We start from the raw sequence: 21,652 nt of genomic DNA, 5'->3' as shown, positions 1-21,652 counted from the left end.
ATTAGCATTTTCAATATCATATGTATCACTTAAAACTGACTCAACAAAACCCTATTAATATCTTGGATCAAGTAGTAAAATAAAAAAAATAAAAAAATATTGATGTTACCAACATTTTCCCGATATATATCATGTTTGGCCTCCATTTGATGAGCTACCCTTCTAACACTAAATAGAAATTAAGTCTGTAACTCCAAAAAATTCGAGGTACATAAAAGTTACCTTTCACATGAAGACACCAAACATCTTCAATGTTGATATGATCTCGATTATGTGTTCCGAGTCATATATGAGATTGTCCGATCGTGATTCTAGTAAGAATTCCGCAATGCTTTGAATGTAATATGAAATTATGCAAATAACATTGTAGAATATACATAGATAAGTAAAAAATATAAATGATAGGATGAAGGATATGTTGAAATGGTTTAGTAGTATAAGAAGAGTGATAGATGTGGTTAAGGGAAAATAAAGAATGAAAATGTTGGTGAAGATGGTAGGGAGTTGGCATGTAGTAGGAAGAACTTCAAAAGATAATGGATTGTGACCCTCTAACTATATAAGAGTTAAGAACCAACAATATATTAAAGGTGGAAATGAAGTGGTAGGATATGGAACGCGACCCACTAGCTATAGATGAGCTACGAACCAACGCTATAACAAAATGGAATTGATAAAGACTACAAGACTATCTTGAAGCCGATAAAGTTTTAATCCAAGAACTAGAATGAAAGCAACCTTTCAAAGAGTTTATTATGCAAAAAGTTCTAAGTACAAATGCCATGGAGGTACTTATTTATAGTGTTGATAGGCACCATATGAAGAGTTTTTACTATTAAAATAAAACAATCACCTAAATGCAATTGAATTTAATTAAATGACTTGTCATTCTTCTTATCCTTTGATGGCTGGCCATTTAGATTGAAAATGGATGACTTAAGCTTTAATTTGATATAATTCTAGCCTTAAATTCGTCCAAAAAAAGAGGGTGACTCTTAGGCTGCCTTGCTTTGCTTGCAAATAGAAGGAAAAAGGATAAATCATCTATGAAGCATGAATATGCTAAACCCAACATAGGTTAATCAAGCTATCAGACACATCTATTCTGATTTGACTCTTGAAACACTTCACAAGAAGAATTTATCCTAATTCCTTTCATGTCTCCATATCTAATCAGATCTCGAACAAGATTATTCAAACCATAACCTATCGTTTAATCTTAGTTGGCTCCACTAGTTTCTTCTTGTTAAAGTTCCAACATTCTTTCGTGGAAAGAAATCTTCATCATTTCTTCTCTAACTCTTGGAGTGTGAAGACAAACTTTAACCACATGATTATAACATTGGTTCAACACCATAATTACTGGTTCGTAAAACATTTGACAACATATTCATCTTTTCCTGTGGTTTCTGCCTAGATCTCTCCACCAAGGAATTCTTTGCATGATGTTCAGAGCTTTTTGCATAATGCCATAAGTGGGATGCTTTAACTTGTTAGCATCACATCAGGAACATTTGACAACACATTAATCCTTTCTTGTGTCTCATGTGGGGATAATATGATCGTATAATAGATAAAACAATGATGTATAATCAATTATATTGTCATGGTTTCACCATTTTCATTCTTCATACCTTTTTGTTTCAGAGGAATGATTTTTTCCTTAGAAAGATAAGGGTCCAGTATGCCCCAACATTTGCTTCTTTGTTGATGTGATCCTTCAAAATGTGCTCAACATTGTTTCTTATGATATGAACCTTTAAAAATGATCCAAAATTGACGTGAACATTCAAAATATCCTACTTGGATCATTTTTATCTGAAATGGGCCTTCAACATGCCCCCACATAGATTATTTCTGACTAAAATGGGCCTTCAGTATGCCCCAACCTTTTATGTGAATATGATCCTTCAAGATATCCAAACATGCTAAGTTGTAAGGGTTATTCTCAATGTCCATTTGATTTGAATCTCATGATCCTCTCAAGGTCCAATTTTAATACTGCCCCCTTTGTGGGTATTCCTGGCTCTATTCGTGCCAAATCTCTTGATCTTGAATGCTCTCATTCCAGTGTAACTAAACAAAAATGTTGTTTAAGTAACTTGAGGGATTATTTTCTTGTTGTCACAAACTTAAGAAGTGACCAATTCTTCTGACAAAAATGTTTGAGATATGTACCTCTTCCAAATGAGGTAATCATTTTCTTATTGACTGTTTGCCCCAAAGGATCATTATAAGTCCAATTCCCCAGACTTTGGTTTCTCAAGCTTCTTGCTTTCAAGAATGTGAAAAGCTTTCATCATTCTGGCTTTTCTTATTGACTTGCTTCAGGAGCCTTTTTCATTTGAGACCGTCATGTTTTAAAATGTTCTTCCTCTTTTCTTATCAAAAAATAAAAGAATTTTGTAAAATATTGCCCCTTGCAGGTTCATAATAAAATCAAATCATAAGCATGAATTCAAAGAAAATCAAAAGAATCAATAACTTTTACCGTTTCAGAGTTATAGTTCTTTGACAAGTATCAAGATTGAGAGGTTAGTTTCAGGTTGACTTTCCTATTTTACATGATTACATCTTGTGAAGATATCACTCCTCTCTCACTCTTTTGTGAACATTGTCACATGTCTCACTTTCTTGACTTGGTATATTTAACCAGATGCGTACAAAATGACACAATCTAGTGTAACAGTTACTAGACCTTCTAAAGTACCTCCATTTTAATTCTCTGAAATCTTTGATTCTATTCAAAGCAGTGTGAAAACATCGATCTAATAACGAAATTTCTATGGTACGTGTGTGAAATAGACTATAACAGACATTTATTTCACTTTCTTTACAATAACTTATTTTCCTATTTTGGCTAGTTGAATTCAACTTTATTGAAATTAGCCTTCATTGGGCTAGCTGAAGGGTTCATCTCATCACAAAGTCTTCGACTTGACAATCACAGTGGATCAAACACCGAACTGCCGAGTACCCGAACAATGTCATATTTTGAACATAATCTATTCATAAAGCCGGGGCTTTTGAGTTTCCTCTAGAACCAATTGCCTTAGTGGAATAGCTCAGCTTTTATTGAATATATGACCTTTACTTTTTACAGGGAACCTGCTATAGTCTATGTGTCAGGTGAAATTCAGAAAATTTCATTACCAAATTTCAATTTACAAGCAACTGACTTAGACTAGATTTATCAATGTTTCATCGTCGAACCTCATCAATAGAAACGTATTCTAATAAGCTTCGCAATGTTACAAAAGATGCCCCACGTTGTATGCTTCTAAATATCAATACCAAGCCTTTTGTCTAATTCCTTACATTTGAGAAAACTCTCTCATTTTTTTGGAAATATAGTATTTTGGGATGCATTTCTTCTGAAGTAAGGTCAGAGTCCCTTTTTTCTGGTATTCAATCTTGATACTTTGTCAAAAATGTATAACTCTAATTGTAAAGAGCTTTTAATTTAATGATACTCAAAGAACTTCAAGATTGCAAAATTGATTCAATGTTCATAACCTTAAAAGTAACACATTTTATTACAAAAGAGGCGGAGAAAGGAACAAAGACATGTTCAAACAAGATGCTACAAAATGAAAGGTACAATAGTGGTAGATAAAAACTTCCACTGCCTCATTTTTCCTTGGAAGTTGGATGTATAATCAGACCAGGATCTTTGTCTATATTTTCCCCCCATTCTTGATCATTTCTTGAGTAGCTTCTTTGAATGAGCTTTTAGATACACAAATCTCAGCTCTTTTTAAGCTATTTTTTGATCAAATCCCATCATCATCTTTCCTGACTGGCAGTTTGGCTCAGTTTGAATTTTAGAACCAATCTCTTTAGCGACGATTGTTGTATCCTGGTTTTGGATGTTTCTTGCAGCTATACTTGGAGTAACATTTTCTTTTCTCTTTAAATTGCCCTCTACTTCTCTTGATTTTAGAAGATCTGATATAGGTGTCTCCAAGGTTGTATCTACATTATTTCTTTTTAAACCTGTAGGCCAGTTTCGAATTACCTTTCCTTTTATTTTTTTCATTTCTCATGTTTGCATCATCTTTTAGCTTAAGAGAAGTATCGAGAGTTAAATCTCCATACATTTTCCTTGAATTTGCCTTGTTCTCCATTTGTTTTGACACTATCAACTTTATTTCTAAATTTGACTCCCAAATGTTTTATCAAAATGGATTGACTATTAGCATTCATTTCTATAACTCCATGAGTCAGAAGATCTTGAACTCGTCGTTTGAAGTTGCCATAATTTTCAGTGGAATGTCCTCGGATTCCAGCATGATACTCACAAAAGAACTTTTTATTATACCATCTTGGGTAAGGAGGTACCAAAGGTTTAGCTAGACACGAGGTAATAAGTTGGGCTTCATGTAATTTGGCATATAACTTGCTGCATGAGACCGAAGGAAAATAGGGTAGAGATTCCCTTGATATAACCGTTTCTTTACTATTGCTTTTCCTGAAAATGTTTACTTCGAATGTCTAACTTTTGATTATCGTCTTGAGAGAGATGATGACTTGAAAATTTCTCTTTTTCAACCAGCTTTGGTTTCCTACCTTCAAAACATAACAACCCTCTTGCCATAAGGTCTTAGACTTTTAATTTCAACATTATGCAATTTTCTATAGAATGACCAAAATCTCCAGAGTGATAATTGTATGGATTCTTGATATTTTTCCAATTTGGATGCAAATAAGTACTAGGAGGAATGATTGTCACAAGAGCACTTTCAAAGAGAAAGGGTAACAACTCTGAATATAAAATTGGAATTAGAAAGAGACATGCCATCTTTTTTTCTTTCTTGCCATTTTTATCAATTTTCAATGAGACTTGTTCCATGTTTCTCTTTTTTGAACCATCTTCAATGTCCATGTCTTCTGTCATATTTCTCGATTCATAAAGCTGAGTTGGATTTCTACATTCCACAATAGACTCTTGGTTATTTGTCATCATATCAATAACTACATTGTTGAGATCCAGACTTTTTCCTGATGCTTTCATCTTTTCCTGCTCAACAGGGTCTTCTAATATTTTCTCCCCATATAGTAGAGTAACCATCATACCCATCATTTTGGTCATCTGTTCCCTAGACTCATCTTGGAACATTCTTTTTTCTTCAAGCATTTCTCGTTGAATCTCTACAAGTTGTTCATGGATTTTCTCAATCTTTCCAACTCGAGCTAATATTCCATTCATGGCTTTGAACCTTTTTAAAGATCTGCCCCTGATTTTTAGAACTCCTGATTCCAAAATCCTTTACTGATTACTCCCATGTTTTCATGATTGATACATGTTATGCATAATCATGAATGTAAATGCAAATGTGAATGTAAATGCATGTATGAAAGAGTGTAATTCAAAAATGATAATTTTAAAACAACTTTCATTGAACACAAAAAAGGTTTTTCAATACATCCAAAAGATCATTATATATAAGTGATTGATTTTCCCCCTAATTTCTCTATTTCCTTAAAAGCCAAGTTAATTTCCATTTATGCTCCAGAATCAGATCATCATCCCGCTTCAGTTCCCTTATAAAACCAACTAATTCCACCAGCTTGTGGGCCACCTTGCTTGCTAGAGCAACAACTTTCTTCATGTCATTATTTTTTTCTTGAATCTTGTCTGCCATTTCCTAAAGTTGTATACAATATTGCTCATTTTCCTTTATCAGAGAACTTTATGTTCAAGAAGTTCTTGTGCTAGATCTCCATAGTCATCCTCTGAGCTCTAGTGGGTTTTAATTCAACATTAATCTCACATTGATAGATCATATATGAAGCTTCTATGTTGGCTATATCCTTTTTCAATATATGGTTTTCAGCTTTACATTTCTCCAAATTGGTGATGGTTGCATTGTATATTTCTTCAGCAATTTGAAAGTCATAGGATAATTTCTTTGCTTGATCCTCATGTATATTTTTCCAGAAACCAACATCAGTCTTCAGTTTAATGATTTCTGTCACACATTCTTCAGGGGTATTTCCTAGTCCAACATCTTTGAAGGTTTGATTGACTTTACGAAAATAATTAAGCATGGCTTCGACCTCTATGCTCAATTTCTTGTTTTCGTCTTTCCAAAAACGGGCTTGAGCTTCATAAAAATTATATCCCTTGTGGTTGTTTCTATGGTTGCTCTTACCATAAAAAGCTTTCGGTACCAATCTAACATGATTTTTGTACGCATAACCCTCCATTATTTTAAAAGCTTCATCGAGATATCCTTCTTTGGCTGTTTCATAATTTACTTGATTATGAAACCCTTTGTCCATAATGAAAATCCTTGATTTTGTAATCACTCTTGAATCAACACCCTTGAGCATATCATGTTTATGCAAATGCAAACATAACAATTAATATATGCATTTCCAGAATATATACAAAAACTGATTAGTAAGGAAAATCATATTCTAACCTCATGCTTTGTTTGGAAAAATAACCTAACCGCATGATTTCTAGTTCGCATGCATTTAATTAGAAAATAATAATAAATAAAAGACTCAACATGCTTTCCCTTGTGTACTTAATCTTTACGAGTGTAGTTTAACCATGTAAAAATTACAAAGATACCCTCCCCAAAACGACGTCGCATGAGGGAGGGTATAAATGCCTAAAAACCGGTCCTAAGGCCTTTATTCTTCTCATTTCTCTCTTTTTCCTCTCTCTAGACGAGAGAGCCTCTCAGTTCTCTCTAAATTTCCTCGCTTGAGGTAGACTGGTCAGCAGCCATGCACTGTCATATTCCACCATCGTCGGTCATCACTCGCGGTGGCCGGAAAACAAGAAACTTACCCAAAGTAAATATCTGAACACCCTCGTCCCAAATCCAACCTGCTTTTCACCTAAAACCCTCTTAATAACCCTAGATCTAAATAAAATCGAGAGTTTTACCTCGTTTTAACTTGAACCTCCGACGTCTTGGCTTCCGGCAAAGTAAGTGCTCTCGACTTCTTCTATTTATTTGATGTTTGGTCGTGTTTAGCACTCGTTATCTCTTCTGTTTCTCGTTGATGTTGTTGTTGTCTCTCTATTTCTTACCGTTCGTAGTGCTTGCCCTTGGTATTGGTTCTTTGCAAGTGATGGTCGCCTTTTATAGGCCACCACAATGCTTCCCTCAGACCGGTCACAAGGGTGCCCTTCGGTGAGTCACCGAAGCTATGGTGGTGACTCACCCTAGGGTTGCAACGTATGCAGCTATTGTTACTCTTCTGGAGTGTTCTATTGGATTGGGATGAGATTTGATGGTGACAGCGGCAGTGGTGAAGTTCACTGGAGGCGGCAGAATGATAACCCTAGGGTTTTTAGGGTTTCTGTAGGCTTGATCTGGACCCTTGATCTAAGTTTCGATCGAACGGCTGAGAGCTTCTGGCGACGTTGGAGTTGAGATGAAACCCTAGCAGATGATTTTGGGCTTCTTGGGCTTGGATTGGATCTGTTGGGCGCCTTCGGGTCGGATCTGTTGGGCCTTTTGGTAGGATCTAGATCTTTAATTGTAAATGGGCCTCCAGGCTATAATTGTAATATTGAGTCTCAACTTTGTAATATTTGTAAATACAAATATAATATAATAATATATTATATATAATAAATATGTAATATAATAATAATAACAATAATAATAATAATATAATTAATAATAGTAATATATAAAAAAAAGGACAAAAATTAGTGTCAACAACATTCTTTATCAAATGATTTAGAATCTTTAGAATATATACCACATTATAATAACTTCAGTTTAATGAAAAAAGGTTATATTGTTAATGTATACGTTAATCCTCAAAAATAATTTTACATATGATACTAATGTCACGCCCTTAGAACTTCGACGCCTCGGAACGTGTGGCCTTAGTCGTCTTCTTAGTGATTGCAGCTAAGTAAGCCTGAAAATATCCCAAGCAAGGATGCTTAGAACCTCGACGGAAGCTAGACAAGAGAACTAGCACAAGAAGGAAGATAATAAAGCTTTGAGAGAAGAATGCTCTTATGATTTCTCAAAGTGAAGGAGTGATTACAAATGAGGAGGGGAGACCTCTATTTATAGCTAAAGCTCCCTTCAATGAACGGCTAAGATCTAATTACATTGACGGTCGAGATTGAATCATACCTACCAAAAACAAGTGGGCATTATCTATACATATTTAAATGCCACCCAAGTCTTTGTGGCTTCTAGAAGGTCTAAACCCCTATTTGGGCTACTTCTCATGGGCTAACCACGGTGGTGGGCTTTGGTCCGTGACATTCTCCCCTACTGGTTCCGGTGACGCCCTCGTCACTCGTTTGGCATGATATTGGTCTATTCTGTTTTTGAATTGCCAAAGTCCCTTGGCATGTTCCCAACTCCCTTCGCACTCGGGTTGTCCCTTCCATAAGACAAAGTACTCATGCCTCGGGCGGTGTCCTGGCCGTCGAATAACCCTCTCCGCTTGTATGTCTTGGATCTCCTTGTCATATGAGACTGCTAGTATCCTGATGGTACGGCTTGAGCAGACTAACATGGATAACGGGATACGCTCGGATGGTTGGAGGCAACTCTAATTTGTAGGCCATGGTGCCTACCCGTTTCACGATTCGGAACGGACCCTCGTATCTTCGCACAAGCCCCTTGTACACATCCGTATGGCGCAAAACATTGACCAACTTTGTAAGGACAAGGTCGTCAACTTCAAAGTTCACGTCCCTTCGTTTTCGGTCTGCCCACTTCTTGGTCCGCTTTCCCGCCTTGTGCAAACAAGCTCGGGCTAAGTCGTGCTGCTCGTGCCACTCATTGGCAACGTTGTGTGCTGATGGATTGGGTCCTTCATACTTGGTAACAACCGTGTTGGGTGTCAACGGTTGTTGCCTGGTCATGATCTCGAACGGACTTTGGTTTGTCGCCTCACTCCGTTGCAAGTTGTAGGAAAATTGGGCCACATCCAATAGCTTTGGCCAGTCTCGTTGGTTGGCACTCACGTAGTGCCTCAGATAGATCTCTAACAGAGCATTCACTCGCTCAGTTTGCCCATCGGTTTGTGGATGAATTGCGGTGGAAAAGTTCAAGTTTTATCCCATCAGTTTGAACAACTCCGTCCAGAACCTCCCGGTGAACCGCGTGTCCCAGTCACTAATGATGGTTTTCTCCATTCTCCAATATTTTACCATGTGCTTAAGGAAACGTCGAGCGGCCTCTGCAGCTAGACACACCTTAGATGCGGGTATGAATGTCGCATACTTCAAAAACCTGTCAACCACAACCATTATACTTGAAAGTCCATCAGTTTTGGGAAAACCAATTATAAAATCCATGGAAATACTCTCCCATGCGCGCTCAGGAATGGGCAACGGTTGTAGCAGTCCCGCTGGTTTCTTTGCCTCGATTTTATCTTGGTTGCATACTAGACAAGTCTTCACATAGGCCTGCACATCTTCAGCCATGTGCGGCCAATAGTATTGCTCTGAGAGTAATGCCAATGTTCGATCAACTCCCGGATGTCCCGCCCACTTGGAATCATGGCATTCCTTCATGAGCTCCTTGCGTAACTTCCTATATTGAGGCACAAAGAGACGATGGCCTCGGTGGTAAAGTAATTCTCCTTCGAGCTAAAACTCTCGGGTTCGCCTCTCTTTGGCTCCCTCAATGATTCGTTCAGCCACAGGATCATGGGGTAATCATTCTTTGATCCTCTCGAGGAGAGTACCTTCCACAGTTTCAATGGAATACCTCCGGCTTAAGCCATCTGCTACACAGTTCACCTTCCCCGGCTTGTACTCCAAGGAAAAGTCAAACTCAGCAAGAAACTCTTGCCAACGAGCTTGCTTGGGAGAAAGCTTCTTATGGGTGAGGAAGTAACTGTTGGCAACATTGTCCGTGAACACCACGAACTTGGACCAGAACAAGTAATGTCGCCATGTGCGCAAGCAGTGTACAACTGCTGTCATCTCCTTTTCATGAACCGAGTACCTCCTCTCGGTCTCATTGAGCTTCCGGCTCTCGTATGCAACCGAATGTCCCTCTTGCATGAGAACTCCACCAATGGCAACATCGGATGCATCGGTGAAAACTACAAAAGGCTTGGTGTAGTCTGGCAGCACCAACACAGGTTCACTCACCATGGCTTCTTTGATCTTTTCAAAAGCCTCTTGGAACTTCGTGCTCCATTCCCACACCTTATCATTCTTGAGTAGCTCGGTCAAAGGTGTGACAATCTTGGAATAACCCTTCACGAATCGTCTGTAATAGTTGGATAATCCCAAGAATGCTCGTAACTTGGTCACCTTGGTGGGTGGATTCCACTCGTCAATTGCCCGAATCTTGTCCTTGTCCATCTGGAGCTTGCCTCCTCCAACGATATGGCCTAGGAACGACACTTCCTTCTGATCGAACGAGCACTTTTCCTCTTTAACATAGAGCTCGTTCTCTCGTAAGACTTGGAACACCCTTCTCAAGTGTTCAATGTGTTCCTCTAAGGTCTTATTGTACACCACAATATCGTCAAGGTAAACTACAACGAAATGATCTAGAAAGGGTTATAGTACCTTGTTCATCAACGTGCAGATGGTGATTGGAGCATTCGTGAGACCAAAGGGCATCACAAGGTATTCGTAAGAACCGTACCTGGTCACACAAGCTGTCTTTGGTTCATCTCCCTCGGCTATCCTGACTTGGTAATAGCCCGATCGTAAATCTATCTTGGTGAACCACCTTGCACTACCAAGCTGATCGAACAAGTCCCCAATGAGGGGAATGGGATACTTATTCTTTACTGTGACCTTATTTAAAACTCGATAATCTATGCACATCCGTAAAGAACCATCGTGCTTCTTTTGAAATAGCACCGGTGCACCATAGAGGGACTTGGATGGTTGGATGTATCCGGCATCGAGGAGATCCTTCAATTGTCTGCGCATCTCCTCTAATTCGGGCGGAGCCATTCGGTAAGGGGCCCGAACGGGTGGCTTCGTATTTTCCACAAGCTCAATATTGTGATCCACCTTTCTCTTTGGAGGCAACTTCTTAGGTAACTCGGCAGGCATCGCATCTTTGAATTCTGCCAAGACATGACTTACCATATCGGGAACTTCCTTGGTCGTGGTTGGTTCGTCACACACCAAGGTAGCTAAGAAGGTCGTTTCCTCCTTACGTACCGTTTTCAAGAATTAGATTGCGGATAAAATTTTGGCCCCTACTCCGGGTCCTCGGCTTACTGGAACAATGCATTGTTGCTTTGGATCCAGGATGCACAAGCAATCGGCAAAAGGCACTGGGAAAGCATTTATTCGGTCCAAGAAACTTAACCCAAGAACAAAATCGAAGTCATCGAGAGGGATTACCTTGATGGCTTCCTTTCCGGACCAACCTCTAACGGTTAGCTCGATTTCTTTTGCGACCCCTACAATCGGAATTTCTTCGGCATTCACAGTTTTGATGGAACCACTTACCTTCTCCACACGAAGGCCAAGTTTCTTGGCAATTTGTACATAAACAACTCTGAGGCACCGGTGTCCACTAGAGCACTCATCTTTTGGCCTGCCACGGTGATGTCTACATACATCAGTCCCTACTTCTTGTGCCCCTTCTTGACCTCCATGGTGCTAACGATGGAGCCAAGCTTGAGAGTCTCACTCTCCACCCCATCATTCTCCTTGATGGCAGCAACTTTCACAAGTTGAGGGTAATCTCGTTTCATGTGATTTTCTCCACAAGAAAATCACGATAATTCCCCCTTTCTTCTCTTAATGATTGAAGAGCTTTTTGGGTCGATCATTTGGCTTTCCATGATTTCCTGTTGGCTTGTGAAAGCTTCCTTTGGCCTTCTCTCCCCCACTATTACCTTTGGGTTTCGGCTTAGATTGGAGAGAGTCGGTCTTCTTTACTTCAAACGGGGCAATGGCCTCGACTGCATCCAAGGCCTTTGAGAGTTTGGTCACTCCCCTCCTCTGGATCTCCATGTTGGCCCAACGTTGTAGTCCATCCATGAATGCAAAGTACCCTTCTGACTCGCCCAAGTCTGGGATTTACATCTTGATCTCTGTGAAGTTTTTGACATACTCCAAGATAGAACGATCGTGCCTCAATTGCTTTAGTTTTGCTCGAGCCTCGAGCACAGCATTTTTCGGATAGAAATGCTCCGTGAGTTCTCCCACGAACTCTTCCTACGTTCCGATTGGATTTGTACTCTCGGAACACCTACGACGCCACCATAACATAGCAACATCGTTAAGATAATTGGAAGCAATATTTACCTTGGTGGTATCATCCCCGATACCCATGTCACGGAAGAATTACTCCATGCCCCAAATAAAATTCTCCACATCTTGGGCATTTCGACTCCCCTTGTACTCCTTCGGCTTAGGGACGTTGATCCTGGGTCTTGGTGCTTGCGCTTCCCCAGTCACTCCATTCAACACGGCAGCCTTGTAGACAAGCAGCTCGCTCTTGAGCTCCTTTACCTCCTGCATTATTTTGGCCCTCATGGCCAAGTACATGCTCTCGAGGCCTCTGGTACGCTCATCTACGTTCTCCGTTAACTCGCTGATGAGTGCTTGGGTTTCCTCACGGAGTACATCCTCTACGGACTCCACCTTCTCCAAGCGAGATTCAACCGAGTCTTGAGTCTCTTGGACTTCATTATATCGGTCTTTCAACCTGCCGACCCTTTGCTCGAACGAGGCCACCATATCTTTCGAGTTCCCTCGCTTTTTTGGTACGACAACGCGAGTCACTTCGCTTATCGGGACCTCGTCTTGGTTTTATTGTACCATTTCTCATAAACTAGCTCTGATACCACTTGTCACGCCCTTAGAACTTCGATGCCTCGGAACGTGCAGCCTTAGTCGACTTCTTAGTGATTGCGGCTTAGTAAGCCTGAAAATATCCCAAGCAAAGATGCTTAGAACCTCGACGGAAGCTAGACAAGAGAACTAGCACAAGAAGGAAGATAAGAAAGTTTTGAGAGAATAATGCTCTTATGATTTCTCAAAGTGAATGAATGAATGAGGAGGGGAGGCCTCTATTTATAGTTAAAGCTCCCCTCAATGAACGGCTAAGATCTAATTATATTGACGGTCGAGATTGAATTATACCTACCAAAAACAAGTGGGCATTATCTATACATATTTAAATGCCACCCAAGTCTTTGTGGCTTCTAGAAGGTCCAAACCCCTATATGGGCTACTTCTCATAGGCTAACCTCGGTGGTGGGCTTTGGTCTGTGACACTAATCATAAACCATGCCGCAAATCATTTCTTGTTCTTCCGAAGTTCCTTACAAATAATTTGTAATTTTGGTCATTGAAAATCGTACTCGAACCTTTAATCCAATTAACCATGGGTGTTCGCTTGAAAATGAATGTCACAGGTTTAACTTAAAATCATGCTGGTTCTTTTACATGTATAAGATGTGATATGTCATATGGTCCAAAAATTTTAGGGGCACCAAATTTTAAAAAAATATGGTAATGAAAAATTAATTTCCCAAAAAATTTGCTATTATTCCTTTATTAATTTTCATGATAAGATTTAAAAAAAATCTTTTAATTTACTCCTTTATTATCTCAATAAATGAATTGTGATTATTTCTTTCAAAAAATCCTACTAAAATCATGATTTTTAATTGAAAAAATTATTGTTTATATTAATCCTAATTTCATTTAGAGTTAACTACTTCTTATATATTGTTGATCAAGCTATTGGGGGTGTTTGGTAAACAACTTTTTGAAGAGCTTTTAGCTTATTTGAGCATAAATAGCTAATTGATAGTCAAACCCCCTATTTTTAGTGTTTTGTAAACACCTTTTGAAAGAGTTGATTGTCCAAAATAAGTTGAAAATGAAAACATTGAAAAACCCAACGGTTTGGGAGAGTTGATTTCAAAATAAGATGTTAAATGACATATTTGATATATTATTTCCATAATTACATCATTGTCATAAAACCTAATCTAATGAAATAACCTCCATCATAATCCACTTGATGATCATATCCTTATATATTTGTAGTGTTGATATTTTATACAATGTTAATAGTATGTATAAATATTTCAATTTGTAAATATTAAATTTTAAAAATATATTCAAAATTTTCAAAAATATTCATTAATTTTCTTAAGGAAATTTTAATTCTTTGTCAAAAGCATTTTATCTGAATAATTTCACCCCAACTAAGACTAAAGTATTATAAAACATATATGTACTTTACAACTAAATGTATCCCCTTATTTGTCATTTTACTCATATCAACTATCAGCTAAATTTTACTCTCTTAATAAGAGATTTGAACAATATCAAGAATATGATTTTTTTTTATTTACTTCTCATAAGTTACAGTCACTAGATAACGCGAGTCTAAAGTCTCATTGTTCTTATTTAAATCTATCCTTAAGAATAAAGGAAAATGTGATGTTAATGGAAATGAATTGTATGTTGAGTTACGGTTATTAAGAGAGTTCTTGCTTGCCGTAAAAATGGGATCATTGGAGATTTTAAAATTTTTTAAAGATAATATTTTTCTTAATGCTATTATTGCATATAGAATTTTAATAAGGGTAAATTATACGCTTACTCACTGAACTTTACTCTCTCTTATTTCACTCATTGGACTTTCAATTTTTTCAACTTACACACTAAACTTTAGATATTGAATTTTTTTTGTACTTCACCGTTTTATTTTTAACTTAGTGATAAAGTGGCAATTTTTATTAATTTTTTACTACCACGTATGCATTCATTAATATTTTATTATTTTTTTATTAATATTTTTAACTCTTATCTTCATAGTTCTCATTTCTCTAAAACAGAGAAGTGAAGCTTTGGGGAGAGCAGCAACCGACAAAGCATCTTTCCGACTACCCACTCTCCGATCTCCTCCGTTCATCGTCAGATTGGTCCTAAATGGAAGTATGTTAGTCCCCTTGTCATTGGCAATCTCTTCACCATCTGGATCTAGAAGGTAACCCCCAAACATCAGTGATTATCTCTAGCCAAACATGGGTGTTGGAGAGCTCCATCCATGGTGAAAATAGATTCAAACAGTTGACCACTTCAACAAGAAATTCAAATTGAGATGGGCTGATCTTGAAAGAGCTCTATGCATGGTGGGATTTGGATGAAGGGTGTCATCATCAATAACCTGGGCATTTTCCCTCCACTGTTCAAGATGATAAAATGATGGGTTGTTTTTTTTGTTTGTTTCACTTAATGCATAGTGGATTGCTTTCCTTTTCTTGGGTTTATTGTATGATACATGGGTAACTTGTAACATATAAGATTTTAGAGATAACATTGATCGATCATCAAACCCATAGTCATTTCATTATCGAATTTGAGCAGGGAAGTTTCCCATCTCATCCGCTATGCTTTACAAGTTTTTGAAAGTATTTTCGACATTTGAGTGAATGAGGTTAATGTGAAGATAATGAAGTTTATTTGGGATTGTATTGGGGTCTTCGATAGCCCCTTTATTCTGTGATTTATTCCTTTTTTATCCATTTTTCTTCTTTTCGTTTGGCCAACGATGGTCACAACTGGCGATGGTCAGAACGATGATGGGCGTGGTGGTCAAAATCTGGGTTCATATAAGTTGAGGAGAGAAATGAAGAGAAAAAGGAAGAAAAGAAAGAAGAAAAAAGAAAGAAAGAGGAGAAAATGAAGGGGAAGGGAAAAACTTTTTTCTTACATATATTTTAACATTAAAATATTATTTAACTATGCCACATCATAATGTCATTATAAAATAAACGACAGAGTGATAAAAAAATTTAATGCCTAAAGTTTAATGAGTAAATTAAAAAAATTAAAAGTACGATGAATGAAATAAAAAAGAGAGTAAAATTCAGTGAGTAAACATGTAATTTACTCTTATAATAACTATTCATGTGACAATTTCATATGCAGAAAGAAATTGTTTCAAATTAAAATTGTAGAATACCCATATGTGTTTTACGATGTCACAAGAAAAACTTAAAGGGTTAGCATTAATAGCAATTGATAATAATATTTTAGAAAAAATATATTTTCTCTAAAAAAATAGCACATGATCTCAACATCTTTTGAGACGAGTTTACTTAAAATAAGACGTAATTGCATGACCGTTATTTACTCTTATAAAAAATCAATGAGTTGCACCAACAATTTGACGAAAAAAGGTTTAGCTTGGTGAAAAAATAGCATTGGTTTCTTAGAAAGTAAGGTACATTTAGGGTCCTTTTGTTTCCTTGATTTTTCGATTTTTTTAGTGTTTGGTTGGTGAAAAATAGATGATCAATATAATTCATTTTCCTGGTCAATTAAATTTACTTTGCATCTTCTGAAAAATGACTTACCATTTGATTTTTCATAAGTCATTTTACGAACTTTTTAGTTCAAAACATGAACACTCAAAATATTATTATTTTATATACATAATATTAATAAATTATTTTAATATCATTTTAATGAAAATATTAATTATTAAATTATTATTTATTGATAATTTTGATAATATAATATAATATAATATTTATTTATTGTTATAATTATATTATTATAATATATAATATTATACTTTTATTTTAATAATATATAATAAATTAATATTAAAATTAATATTATTAATTAATTTCATAAAATAATATTATTGAATTATTGAATATTGAATATATACTTTTTAAAATATAATATAATATTCTTATTTTAATATTATAATTTTTAATATTTTAATAATATTATTATTTTAATAAATAATTAATATAATTTACAATACTTTTATTTTAATAAAATATAATAATCATAATATTTTTATTTATAAAATTATGGATATGCTATTTTAATAATAATATTGACATAAATAATATTAAATAAATTATTCTAATATTTTAAAAATATTATTATTATTTTGTTAATAAATAATATTATTCGTTGTATTTAATGTTTATAATAAAGAATTATTAAAAAAATTACCAACCAGTAGAAAATGAATTATACAACATATCCAAACATCGTAAAATAATTTCTAAAAAATATTTTTCAGGAAATATAATTCCATTTCTATGATTGTTTTCTGTGAAACGAACAAATCCTTAATTTTTAATAGTTTATTGTCAACAAAAGCAACTGAATATGGTAAATACACATGTGAATCAACTTGGAGCACAGCAAGGATGTATGGGTGTTCCAACCAACCCATTTGATTTTGACTATGTATCTATGATTTTGTTATTCATATGTTAAAATAGATGTCGATAAAGTGTAACGAACTTAGATTTAGTTGGTGCGGTTATTAATATGTGCTACACATAATAGGGATGTTTCCCTACTAAATTAGCTTTAATCTCGAACATCTAATCAAAATATAAGCATATAATAAATTACATGTTTGTCATAACATGACCTTTAGGACTGAGGATCGAGATCGTTGGATAGAGTGAAGTCATATGATTGACTCAAAATCTTCGAAGAGAAAACGTATATTATTAATGAAAATAGCATTGTGTTACAAAGACTCGTCTAAATCATCAATAAACCGTAAGGGTAATCATCCATGATGTTCACAAGACACGTAATTTTATTTGTGAACCAATCTAACAACTTGTCAATTGTCCACTCTTTTAACAATTAAAATACAGTTGGACACCATCCAATTGTGGAGGCCAATCTTTTGAGAATTAAAATACAATTGGGCTACATCCAATTCTAAGTTGAGAAGATTATTTTTATCTTTACAGTACCTGATTTAGATTAATCGATTAATAGATTAGATATAGGTGGTTATAAAAAAAACTCTAATTATTTATATATTAATATCTTATATTTAAATTGAAACTAAAATCAAAATTAATATAAATCCTGAAATTTATTTTGTTTAAACCGGAATATAATTGAAAAAGTGCATCGTCACCGTTAAGTAACGGCGAGTTCAATCGGTTTTATCTAGTGTAGGCTTTTACCAAAGATACCCCTCTCTAGTCTCTACTCTACAGCGAGTCGGTGCGTTACGTTCGTGTCTCTCTTGTTAAGCGTAAAAGGGAAAATGGTTGGGTATCTGTTGTTGATAATTTGGTGGAGATAAGCATCATTATCGCTCATGGAGCTCTATCTGCATATCCATTCATCGATGCTTATCCCATAAGGTACTGTTTAAAGATCCCTTCTTTTCTCCTCTACAAATATTTCCTCCGTTTATATATGCGTATGTTCAAAGTTATCTTCTTTCCCTTCATTTCTCTTGAAATTCTCTCTTATCCATTCATATTAAGAAATTTAAAGATTTGGGTTTTCGTTTTTTTGATGTGTTTGGAGGATTTCCAGGGATTTTGGGGCTGGGTTTTGACATTATTGTCTTTCTTTAGCAGCTTTGGTTTGAAATTTCTCTTGAGATTTTCCTTTTTTTTTTTTTACTTTTTAGGTAGTCTTTTTTTCATTACTATATTGTTTTCTTTTCGTTGATCTATTAAGAAAGGGAAAAGTGTAGTCTTCTTTTTTCTAATGCTCTTTCTGTGGTAGCATTGTTTAGTTTTCTGATCGATGAATTCTGGGTTTTGAAGAATGTGTTCATAAGATTTGTCATTTTATTGAATTCTTCAAATTTTTTTAGTGTGGAAATGGAAAAAATCAATCCACCGTCACCAATAATATGAAGTGGGAGATTATAATATAGTGGCAGCCTTGTCAATGGAGAATCATCACCCTTCAACTCTCTTATCAATGGATTCAAGTGCTTCTTCCCATGAAGAATTGGATTTAGAAATGAGCAGACAAATTGTTCTTTCTCGTCCACCTGATATCAATTTGCCTCTCTCTGCTGAGCCTAGCCCTCCTCAGCTGCCATGGAACTCTGACCACTGTGATATTTTAGATGTTGGGCTTAATTCACAAGCTTATGATACCGAGTGCTGCCTAACAGCCCCCAAAACTGGACGCAGATGTTCCAAAAGGGTTGATAGTATATGGGGTGCTTGGTTTTTCTTTAGTTTTTACTTCAAACCTGTCGTGATCGACAAATCGAAAGCCAAGATAACTCGTGATGCGAATGGAGTTGTTTCCGGTATCGGTAAATCCGATCTCAATTTGGATGTTTTCATGGTTCAACATGATATGGAGAATATGTATATGTGGGTTTTCAAGGAGAGGCCCGATAATGCATTGGGTAAAATGCAGCTTAGAAGTTACATGAATGGACATTCTCGCCAAGGGGAGCGGCCGTTTCCATTCAGCGTCGATAAGGGTTTCGTCCGTTCACACCGGATGCAGCGGAAGCATTACAGAGGATTGTCGAACCCTCAATGTGTCCACGGGATCGAGGTTGTTCCGTCACCGAATCTCATGGCTATCGACGAGGAAGAACAGAAAAGATGGATGGAGCTTACGGGAAGGGACTTGAATTTCTCAATTCCACCTGATGCTAGTGATTTCAGTTCATGGAGAAACCTTCCAATTAATGATTTCGAGCTCGAACGAGCAGTGATAAAAAGTGTTTCGAATTCTCAGTCCAAGAAGCTGTTAAATGGTTCCGGACTCAATCTGTCTACTCAGCCATCTAGCCACAGCAATGGCGAAGGGATCAACGGGATGGACTTATCACTTATGAGCAACAAAAAGAGGAAAGACTTTTTCCCACGGGGAAACGAAGACGATAACTATTTGGCTGCCATTCCGGATACGGAAGTTCACCCCAATGAACCACACTGGTTAAACGAATTCAGTGGTGTAATGAAGAATGTTTATGGTCCTGTTACAGCTGCAAAGACCATCTACGAAGACGAATCAAGTTATTTGATCATTATAAGCATGCCTTTTGTTGATCTTCAAAGGGTCAAGGTTTCATGGAGGAATACTCTCAGTCATGGCATCATTAAGGTATCATGTGTGAGCACGTCTCGGGCGCCTTTCATCAAGAGACACGACAGAACTTTCAAGCTCACAGATCAGGCCTCCGAGCATTGCCCTCCTGGGGAATTCGTTAGAGAAATACCGCTGTCGACTCGAATCCCCGAAGATGCTAACATCGAAGCATATCATGATGGCCCGGGTTCCGTGCTCGAGATCATGGTTCCAAAACTGCCCGTGGTGCCGGAAGAACACGAAGTCCGGGTCTGCCTGCGACCGAAGCTTGTAGGGAGTGATCTCATGCTGACATGAAAGTACAGAGCATCGTTGTTTTACTGACCTTTTCTCTTTTAGGTGTTATTAATTTTTTTGGTTATGTCATGGTATTGTATTTTGATGACCCTCTACGGTCATGGTTAGCATTTGATTGTAACTGTAATTGATTTTCATTTGATGTTATTCTTCTTTAAATTGAAGCAAAAAGCCGTTGACTCTGTCTTTGTTTCTTGAGTTGGAAAAGCTTTGCTTGCCGACACAATGCAATCCCATCACGCGGTTTTTGTAGTTAAACGTGTCACACTGATTTTCAATCGAATTTTCTTCGATTTAATTATTTATTTTACTGATGATGTTTATTTTAAAAGTTTATCTTAAAATTTAAATTTTATTCGATTAATTATATATTTTATAAACGGTGTTTATATGAACTTTTTTTTACTCATATCATTTAAAAAAAATCATACTATCAATATATATATAATTACCCTAAAAAAATATTTCTAAATATGTTATTATCGGACCTCTTTTCGTTTCATATTGACTCGTTATTTCTTTGTTTAATATATCACGCAACCCTTCTCTTCCCTTTGTTTATTCTATTTTGTTCAATATGAACCGAGCGCGATGCAGCGGCCAGAGGGACCACCTGCCTTCCTATCATATGAATCTGGGTGAAGCACTATCGATAACTGGGGAATACCAAACGGGCTGTTTAGATTAGATTTAGGTCGGTTCACATTCTGTTTATGTTGATTTGGATTGGATTGAGTCTAGGGATGGCAACGGGCCGGGTTCGGGCCGGGTATTGGTCCCCCGCCTCCGTCCTCGTTTAAAAAACTCGTACTCATTCCCGCTTAAAAAATCGCGGGAATTTAAACGGGGATCCTCATCGGGTAATCGGGGAAAATCACGGGAAAACGGGTATCCCCGTTTACCATAAATTATTATTTAAACGGGTATCGGGCCGGATATATATATTTAAATTAAATATATAAATATTATATATATATATATATTAAATTAAATTAAATTTATTAATATTATATATATATAATAATTATTTTTAATATTTATCGGGCCGGGTAATCGGGTAATGGGGGAGAGGATTATCAAATCCGTTCTCGTCCCCGTTTAGCATAAACGGTTTCCCATCCCCGTTTATCATCCCGAACCCGACCCGTTTAATTCGGTTTTCGATTTTCTCCGTTGGGTTCGGGTTTTTTTGCCATCTCTAATTGAGTCTGATTTCAATTTAATTTGAGTCTACAGTAAATCAAGTTAAATTAATATGATAGGTTGATTTTCAATTCAGGTCAATATCAGAGCAATTCATTTTTGGGTGGGTTCAATGTTAAATCGATCGATGTTCGAGACGAATAAACTTTGAATCTTCGAGTCAATTCGGGTTGAACTTGGGTATAACTCTAATATGTTAGAAATATGATTATTGATATATTCTTATAAAAATTATGTCTTTTTGCTTTTCAATTTTATTATATAGGTTCAATTCCATACGAATTCAATTATTATATAGTGATGATAATTTAACTTAAACCTGACCTATAAGACATGTTAAAGTTT

General features: G+C 36.4%; 1 protein-coding gene across 1 annotated transcript; it reads left to right on the top strand.

The window, feature by feature from the left end:
• Nucleotides 1-18,578: 18,578 nt before the first annotated feature.
• On the top strand, nt 18,579-20,387 carry LOC120166299. Its single transcript, XM_039175591.1, has one exon. It carries the CDS (start codon nt 18,638-18,640, stop codon nt 20,102-20,104), a length of 1,467 nt encoding a protein of 488 aa, XP_039031522.1. The 5' UTR covers nt 18,579-18,637; the 3' UTR covers nt 20,105-20,387.
• Nucleotides 20,388-21,652: the final 1,265 nt, after the last annotated feature.

This window comes from Hibiscus syriacus, unplaced genomic scaffold (assembly GCF_006381635.1).
Source record: "Hibiscus syriacus cultivar Baekdansim isolate YM2019G1 unplaced genomic scaffold, ASM638163v2 tig00002942_pilon, whole genome shotgun sequence".
NCBI lineage: Eukaryota > Viridiplantae > Streptophyta > Magnoliopsida > Malvales > Malvaceae > Hibiscus > Hibiscus syriacus.
Note: the sequence above shows the minus strand (reverse complement) of the source record. Positions and strands in the feature narration are given on the sequence as shown.

Coding starts and splice junctions, on each gene's coding strand:
- LOC120166299 (XM_039175591.1), top strand. CDS start 18,638: ATGGAGAATCATCACCCTTCAACTCTCTTATCAATGGATTCAAGTGCT.